Source organism: Sinocyclocheilus grahami, unplaced genomic scaffold, assembly GCF_001515645.1.
Source record: "Sinocyclocheilus grahami isolate Dianchi unplaced genomic scaffold, SAMN03320097.WGS_v1.1 scaffold51.1, whole genome shotgun sequence".
In the NCBI taxonomy this organism is placed as follows: domain Eukaryota; kingdom Metazoa; phylum Chordata; class Actinopteri; order Cypriniformes; family Cyprinidae; genus Sinocyclocheilus; species Sinocyclocheilus grahami.
In genome coordinates, this window is record NW_015505230.1 from 1811589 (window position 1) to 1820297 (window position 8709).

General features: G+C 39.1%; 2 protein-coding genes across 2 annotated transcripts in view; both read left to right on the forward strand.

Moving 5' to 3' along the window:
* LOC107583197 (cysteine protease ATG4D-like) overlaps window positions 1-6043 on the forward strand; it is a 13050-nt gene extending 7007 nt beyond the window's left edge. The window contains exons 5-11 of the mRNA XM_016269330.1: window positions 3143-3500; window positions 3611-3675; window positions 3808-3941; window positions 4516-4594; window positions 4676-4752; window positions 4885-5004; window positions 5182-6043. Coding sequence (XP_016124816.1) covers window positions 3143-3500; window positions 3611-3675; window positions 3808-3941; window positions 4516-4594; window positions 4676-4752; window positions 4885-5004; window positions 5182-5361 — 1013 coding nt within the window. The 3' untranslated portion in view covers window positions 5362-6043. The remainder of the gene's footprint in view (window positions 1-3142; window positions 3501-3610; window positions 3676-3807; window positions 3942-4515; window positions 4595-4675; window positions 4753-4884; window positions 5005-5181) is intronic.
* A 1668-nt stretch (window positions 6044-7711) lies between these two features.
* The window catches only part of LOC107583198 (actin-related protein 2-A), an 18324-nt gene continuing 17326 nt past the window's right edge, over window positions 7712-8709 (forward strand). The window contains exon 1 of the mRNA XM_016269331.1: window positions 7712-7970. Coding sequence (XP_016124817.1) covers window positions 7923-7970 — 48 coding nt within the window. The 5' untranslated portion in view covers window positions 7712-7922. The remainder of the gene's footprint in view (window positions 7971-8709) is intronic.

An 8709-nucleotide genomic window follows, 5' to 3' on the forward strand; every position in this document is an offset into this window, starting at 1 on the left:
CTGGCAAAATACCCAAGCTTTAATAGTTAGTTCCATGTGTGGCTTTTATTTGTTTCTTTTATTTAAGTGGCTTACCAATTTTGGCTTGTGGTTTGATCAAGTCATATTATGTCATGGGAGGGAGAACAAAATCCCTGTCAACAATAAAATTATGTCAGACTAAGAAAGAAGGGACATGTTTTGCATTTTTGGGTTTTGATACTCTGACTAAAAGTGGTGCATAATCTTTGTGTGTTTCCAAAGGTGGAGATGCTGGAGCGCAAGTATGGAGGGCGTTTTATAACCCGACATGCTGCGCGAACAATCCAGACTGCCTTCCGCCAATATCAGATGAACAAGAACTTTGAGCGCCTCAGGAGTTCTATGTCGGAGAACCGCATGTCCAGACGCATAGTTTTGTCCAATATGAGAATGCAGTTTTCATTTGAAGGACCTGAAAAAGTCCACAGTTCATATTTTGAGGGGAAGCAGGTGTCTCTTACAGACGATGGTTCTAAACTAGGAGCCTTGGTGCAATCGGAGCGTGGGGAGATGGTCCCCACCAACATGAAGTCGCCTGCAGTCCAGAGCGATTTCACGGATGCCATTACAGAGCTGGAGGACGTTTTCTCTCGACAAGTGAAGTCATTGGCAGAGTCGATAGATGATGCTCTGAACTGTCGCAGCCTACATGGAGATGAGGGACAGCCAGAGCCAACTAGAGGTCATCCAGACCTGGAGCAAGGGGTTATCTACCAGGCCAAGCCTTCTCACAGTAGTGACCACCGTAAGCGAGATGAGATGACAGCTTCCTACAGTGACGTGACACTTTATATAGATGAGGAAGAGCTCTCCCCTCCACTTCCTTTATCACAATCAGTTGACAGACCTTCTAGCACAGAATCAGACCTACGTCTACGTTCTTTGAACTCACAGGACTACTGGTCTCTAGCTCATAAGGACGAAAAGGGCGACACGGACACTAGCTGCCGAAGCACCCCGTCTCTAGAGTGTCAAGAGCAGAGACTGAGGATAGACCACCTTCCTTTGCTTACCATCGAACCTCCCAGCGATAGCTCGGTTGAGCTGAGCGACCGTTCTGACCGAAGCTCACTCAAGAGGCAGAACGCTTATGAACGGGGCATCGCCAGTCAGCAGGGCAGCCCAAAACACATCCCCTCTCATGCGCTACCACCAAGGGGACCGGCAAGAGATGATGACGCTCCTAGGCATCGGCCAAGGCAACTGGAGAGCCACCTGGCAATCAACGGCACTGCCAACCGGCAGAGCAAATCCGAGTCCGACTTCTCAGATGGCGATAACGACAGCATCAATAGCACTTCCAATTCCAATGATACCATCAACTGCAGTTCGGAGTCCTCATCCAGGGATAGTCTTCGAGAGCAGACTCTCAGCAAGCAGACGTATCATAAAGAGACACGCAACAGTTGGGACTCACCCGCGTTCAGCAATGATATCATCCGCAAGAGGCACTATCGTATTGGCCTGAACCTTTTTAACAAGTAGGTGAAGTGTGAATGCATGCTTTTGGTTGTTGAAAGCTAGTTGGGGTTTTCCATTCCGGGTTTTCAATTTTATGCTTCTAGAAAAGCTGGCACACTGTTACTGTAAAGTTGCATTAGCGAAAATTTCAACAACAAGGTGGGTCCATTGTCAATAGTGTAGCGAAGCAGCATGAAGCATAGTTCAATCACAGGTCACTTCCAAATCAAGAAACTTCATTTTACTAAACATGGCAAATTTGCATGTTCTAAATACAGACTTGAACAGAGACGCGGGAAGTAGGGGTGCTGAGGGGGCTGCAGCACCCCCTGTTTTCACATGGTTGCAAATGCAACGCCAAGTTTGTTCATTTAAATTTATTCCGTTTTAGCATTTAATAATTTATTTGTAATGATCTCTGAAATGTAAATTGTAAGTGGGCTATAATAAACCCATGTTTATCTTTATAAACATGATTAATTTTACTTGTGATGTTTTCTATATGGGATGATTAGCTTCCGCTCCTTCCGGTCGTGCGTATGTGGGGTAAAGCAGCGGAGCTTTTATTATGCCACAGTCGACCACTTCCGCTGCTTCCGGTTGTGTGTATGTGGGGTAAAGCAGTGCTGTTTTTATCATACTAGATACATTTGAAAGTTCTGTTATAATGCTACTCTGTGTGGTCGTCACCGGTCTATTAAAACGCACAACATATTAAAGCATCTTTGGTGTTTCCATGTTTTCTACAAAACCAAACCGGAAATCGAGGGGTTATGACGTCATTGGCAGGCGACACAATGACACTATGGACACGGTCCGTGTCACTAGTTAAAATTGCTTATTTCTCTGGATTTAAATATTCTTCGAAACATTTGGGATAATGTAAGTACACAAGTCAGCAAAATATATAACACTGTTCTAGTGGTTTTTGGGTATTTTAATAAAAAAATCTTACAATTTGTGCCTTTAAATAAAAAAATAAAAAAACTTTTATTAACCATAATAAACAACTGTAGTTAAGTCGTATAGTTCATTAGTGCTTTAATATATACACTTACTATACTGTTCAAAAATTTGGGGTTGGATTTTTTTTCAAATGTTTTTGAAAGAACATTTTGCTTACCAGGGCCGCATTTATTGGTTTAAAGATAGTGTAAGAACAGCAATACTGTGGAATATTATTACAATAAAAAAAATAAAAAAAAACAGTTTTCTACTTAAATAGATTTTAAAATGTAATTTATTCCTGTGATGCAAAGCTGAATTTTCAGCGTCATTACTCCAGTCTTCAGTGTCACATGATCCTTCAGAAATCAGTATAATATGCTGATTTGCTGCTCAAGAAATATCTCTGATTATTATCAATGTTAATAACCGTTGTGCTGCTTAATATTTTTGTGGGAAGCGTGATTTATTTTTTTCAGGATTCTTCGATGAATAGAAAGTTCAAAAGAACAGAATTTATTTGAAAAATAAATCTTTTGTAACATTTTAAATGTCTTTACTGTCATTTTTAATCAATTTAATGCATCCTTGCTGAATAAAAGTATTATTATTATTTTATTTTTTATTTTTTAAAAATCTTACTGAACCCAAACTTTGAAATGCTAGTGTAATTGACTTCCATAGACTCAATTGTCTGCTGCTCCCTGTATCTCAGACTGGAGGTGGGCGGATTGTCATCCACTGACAGACGTTGATTTTGAGGTGCTGAAGCCTCGCTCGCCCTCCCGTCCGGCTGGCATGTCCCTTCCGTCTTTCAGTTCTTCCTGGACCAGCCCCGTTTCCCAGAGAGACCCGAGCTCTGGCAGCAGTGAGGGTCACAGGCAGACCCCGGGGGGATGTCCTGCAGCCAGCCATGAGCCTCAGGTGGAGGCTTTGCACCGAAAGGTGGTGTCTTGGTTTGGGGACCATCCCTCAACTCCTTTTGGTGTCCACCAGCTGGTGGAGCTGGGAAAGGAGTCTGGGAAGAGGGCAGGGGACTGGTACGGCCCGTCCGTAGTGGCACATATGCTGAGGTTAGAGGAGAGCAAATGAATGTTATTGTATTTAGATGTAAAAGCTTTGTTTTAATAACTGAACAGTGTGAACTGAACTTTTTGTCATTTAATGTCTTTTCTTCTACCAGAAAAGCAGTGGCTAGAACCGCTGAGTTTCACAACCTTGCTGTATACGTGGCACAGGACTCCACGGGTGCGTTTTCATGTTCAGTCTTGTGGGTTGTGCATCCTGCGGTCATTTTAAAAAATCAGTTAGTGAAACTGAAGGTTTTTCCTGTTTCTAAGTGATGTTTAGCTCATGCTTCTACTTCTGTGTGTGCTACAGTGTATAAAGGAGATATCATGAGGTTGTGTGAGCTGTCCGAGTCTGGTGGCACAGGCTGGAAATCAGTCATCATTCTAGTGCCAGTGCGGCTCGGAGGAGAATCATTAAACCCCTCCTACATTGAGTGCGTTAAGGTATATATACTGCACATCAACTCAATAACAACTGTGATATATGTGATGTATGATAAGTGAACAGATATTATATTATATTATAATATATATCCAGAGCAAATTAAATTTACAAAAGTGATTTTATATACATAAAAAGCATAATATACAAGTAAAGTGTTTCAAATAACTTTTGTGAACATAAAATGTCAAAATATGGGTGAAAAAATGTCATCATCATTTAGCATAACACATGTATTTGTGTAAAAATGAAGCAGCTTATATTAAAAACAACCTGTATATTAAAAACTGAACTATATTATTATATTATGTTATATTATATTATAAACAGTAGAATAAAAATTTAATTATATAAACTATACATACAAACTATACATATATATATATATATATTTAAATCAAATATATTACATTTATATATATAATATACAGTATATAATATATATATACTTTTTTTTTTTACATTCATTTAGAATAGTTTAACACTTGGTTAGAATTGTTTAATGTTTTTTAATTACTTGACAAAAAGGCCTTATGTTGACATTTTTTCTTAAATGAAGATCCTCTCTTTTCCTAGAACATTCTCAAGTTAAAATGCTGTATAGGAATTATTGGAGGAAAACCCAAGCATTCCCTGTTTTTTATTGGTTTTCAAGGTATGTGTCTATTAAGAGCTATGTTTTGATTGGTTACTGCGTTCCTATCCGCTCTCTGATTGACTGCTCTCTGTCTTCCAGACGAGCAGCTATTGTATCTAGACCCACACTACTGTCAGCCAGTGGTGGACGTCACCCACGGCAACTTCTCTCTGGAGGTGAGATGGAAAGCAAACCTCTTTACTCAAAGAGAAACAATAAAACATTACGTATCCATCAGAAGACATTTTCATTTCAAAGTTTTGATCATGTATGAGGAACTGAAGCTGCATTGGTCTTTTCTCTCGTAGTCTTTTCACTGTAACTCACCCAGGAAGATGAACTTTAGTCGTATGGATCCCAGCTGCACCATCGGGTTCTACGCGCAGACTAAGAAAGACTTTGAGTCTTTGTGCTCCGCGGTCAGTGAAGTGAGTGTCTTGTTTGAATCAATAGGATATATGTTTATTGTAATAAAAAAATTTATAAGAATGCCAGAAATGTAATTTTTATGCCATTTAAGAATGAATGCATAAATATCAAGAAGCTGAAATAAATATGATTATATATTTTTTACTATGTGCATGTTATTTTTTGTTCTTTTTCAGGCTTTGTCATCCTCTAAAGAGAAGTATCCCATCTTTACATTTGTAGAGGGCAGGGGACAGAACTATGGACTGGAGGGGCAGAGTGGGGGGTCCATGGATGGTCCTGCAAACATTTTCTCATGCAACGGAATGAACAGGAACAGTAAGAGAGGAAGCACAGATGAGTTTGTGCTCCTGTGAGGAGCGTATTGCATGTAACACAGACCCTACCCCAGTGATGCTGCACCCAACTTCATGAAGCTGCTGTTCCTCATGTCTGTGCACTGCAAAATATAAAGAAAACCTGGCATTGAGATTCTCAAGAAAACCTGTCCGAGTCATATTTCACCCCAGAACCAAAGGAAAAAAAAAAAGAAATGATATTTTGCATAAAGAAAACTTTGCATATTTTTAGAACTATGTTGTGATGTTATTTTCATGACAGTTAAGCACATTTTACTCCAGTTTATCATTAAAGTAATGCCAAAAACCTCTCGTTCTCCATACTGTAATGTAAAAAGGCTACATTATTTAAATTGAAAAGTGTTGTTTGCACTGCCTTTAGTTTAATTCGTAAAAATGGTTCATTTTGATTATTGCATTACAATTTAAGCATGTTTTTGCATTACATTAATGAGAATTTTGAGAGGATATATACTTAATTATCAATGTGAAAATATAATAATTCTAAAAATAAGGTTAGTTTTCTTAATGCATAATATACTTTTGGGGTGCATTTCTTTGGTAAACTGCTCCTTAAATGTGGCATTTGTTCATGAATGGATGAGGAGCATTTTCTATTATTGCAATTTTTCAACTGATTCATCCACATTAAAGGGAAAGTTCGCCCCAAAATAAAAAATGTATGAAAATGTACTTACTCTCAGGCCATTCAAGATGTAGATGAGTATCTTTCTTCATAGGAACAGATTTGGAGAAATTTAGCATTGCATCAATTGCTCACCAGTGGATCCTCTGCAGTGAATGGGTGCCGTCAGAATGAGAGCCCAAACAGCTGATAAAAACATCACAATAATCCACACGTAATCCACACCACGCCAGTCCATCAGTTAACATTGTATGAAGTGAAAAGCTGTGTGTTTGTAAGAAACAAATCCATCATTAAGACATTTTAACTTTAAACTGTTGCTTCTGGCCAAAATACGTGCCCATAATCTACCATTTTTGTTGCTTACTCCAGTGAAAAGGTTGCCTTGTCGTGCAGCTTTTCACTTTACAATATGTTAATTGATGGACTGGAGCGGTGTGGATTATTGTGATGTTTTTATCAGCTGTTGAGAGCTTTCATTCTGACGGCACCCATTCACTGCAGAGGATCCACTGGTGAGCAAGTGATGTGATGCTAAAATTCTCCAAATCTGTTCCAATGAAGAGGCCTGATTGAATGGCCTGAGAGTGAGTCCGTTTTCAGCAAGTTTTCATTTTTGGATGAGCTATTCCTTTAACGTGTATATAAACGCATACACACAAACATTTTGTCTCATACACTGAACACATGATCCTGCTGTTGTGTTGCTGTCTTTAAGAAGGTAAACGGGTACTCTTAAGTGTTTTTTTCTTCTTCTTCTTTTCTGAGACTGTAATTATGACAATGAGTAAACCTCCTTGTTGCTGTATGATATGGCTGGTTTTCTAAGTTGTTAAATTGTAAATCTCTCAGCTTGTGTGCTTGAACCGAGTGTGTTTTTGTTTTAAATCATTGTGCTTCATTTGTCACCAGTTGACAGCTTTCTTTTATTTAATTGTATCTTTTATGAGGAATCACAGCCGTAGTACCTCCTCAAGCTCTGGAAGATGTGTGGCATTGAGTTTGATGCTGGAAGCTGTCTGAATATTTGATGTCTGATTTGCTTTTGCTTGTTCAGGTCAACAAAATTAGCTGTTACCGTTTCATTCTTATTTAAGCTGTTAATTTTATTTTTACAACTTGTATTTTTGAACGTTCTGCTGTGAAAGCTGAACTGCTTGTCACTCTTTGAACAATCGTTTTTTGAATAATTGTAGATTTTTCATTGTGTATCTATTGTCTTTTACATTTTGAACTCTTTCCTGGACATGGGACCAGTGAACAAGAGATTATGAGATTATACTTTTGTTTGTTTTGAACTTTTTTCGGAATTGGAAGATGGAAATGATCAATTAAATGCAAGAGAGAAGTAAATTGGTTATAATGCCTCAGCTGTCCTCACTTCAAGTATTTTCTAAACGGCAGTTTTTGAACTGACGTATTTGAGTGCATCTTGGTACCATTGAACGGGTCAGCTACTGTCCTGTTTGCTTTTAATTTTTGTCTGTAATTTTATCTACATTTTGTCAAAATTAGAACAAAAAAATATGAAATTAGTGAGATATATATGTAATTTATTTATTTATGTTTTAACCTGACCTGTCACCTGCACTGTAGTCTGTTCTCACAGTGCTAAACAGCCCATATCATTTTATGTCTTTGATTTTTAAGATCGTTTTGTACATTGTGTATAATATTCGGGGTCCTGAAATAATACCAGTTGAAAACCTCTATCCGTTGAAGGTGGGTATTTTAGGTCATTTATATCTATAAATAGTGTAAAAAGCTTTTATTTTGTAGCTGTACATATGCTTTTGTTTTGAAGCGTCGTGGGAGACTTTTATTTTGAAGAGGTGTGAAGGGCAGGGCGCTGACTTCCGCCTGGCCGAAGACAGCAGCGGCAGCGGCGGCGGCGGAGCTGAGATCAGGGCGGATTCACCGAGTCTGGAGAAACATGGACAGTCAAGGCAGAAAAGTGGTGGTGTGTGACAACGGGACCGGGGTGAGTGTGACTGCGGACCTCATACGGCTCGGTCCGGTCTGAATGATGTTTTATTCGCGGCTGTGTGTGATTTAAAGACGGCTTGCCGGAGAAAGATGCAGCGGAACAGGAAGTGAACTGATAGTACCTTATATTACACCGAGATTATCTGTGATTTACACTCGACCTGTAATGTGGAAAACAGCTCTGGTCGGATGCACGGAAATCATAGATCGGGCCGGATTATAAATGCTTTGCATGTGGATGTTTTGTAGGAGCTTTGCGAATGTATTGACACGATTGATATTTAACTTACACATATTGTCATGGATATTTGAACGAGGTCGCAGGGTGAGCATGCATTATTAATGAAATTACATGTTTATGCAAAAAAAAAATTAAAAAAATTATCAATGATGCATGTGTGTTTGTGTGTCAGTAAAAGATAAAGATGATCTCAAACTCACTTCCGAGTTTGTAACCTCACATCTGGCCGAGAGAGGAAGTGACATACGAGACCTTCCATCATTCTCTCTCTCTCTCTCTCTCTCTCTCTCTCTCTCTGTCTCTCTCTCTCTCTGTCTCTCTCTCTCTCTCTCTCTCTCTCTCTCTCTGTCTCTCTCTCTCTCTCTCTCTCTCTCTCTCTCTGTCTCTCTCTCTCTCTCTCTCTCTCTCTCTCTCTGTCTCTCTCTCTCTCTGTCTCTCTCTCTCTCTGTCTCTCTCTCTCTCTGTCTCTCTCTCTCTCTGTCTCTCTCTCTCT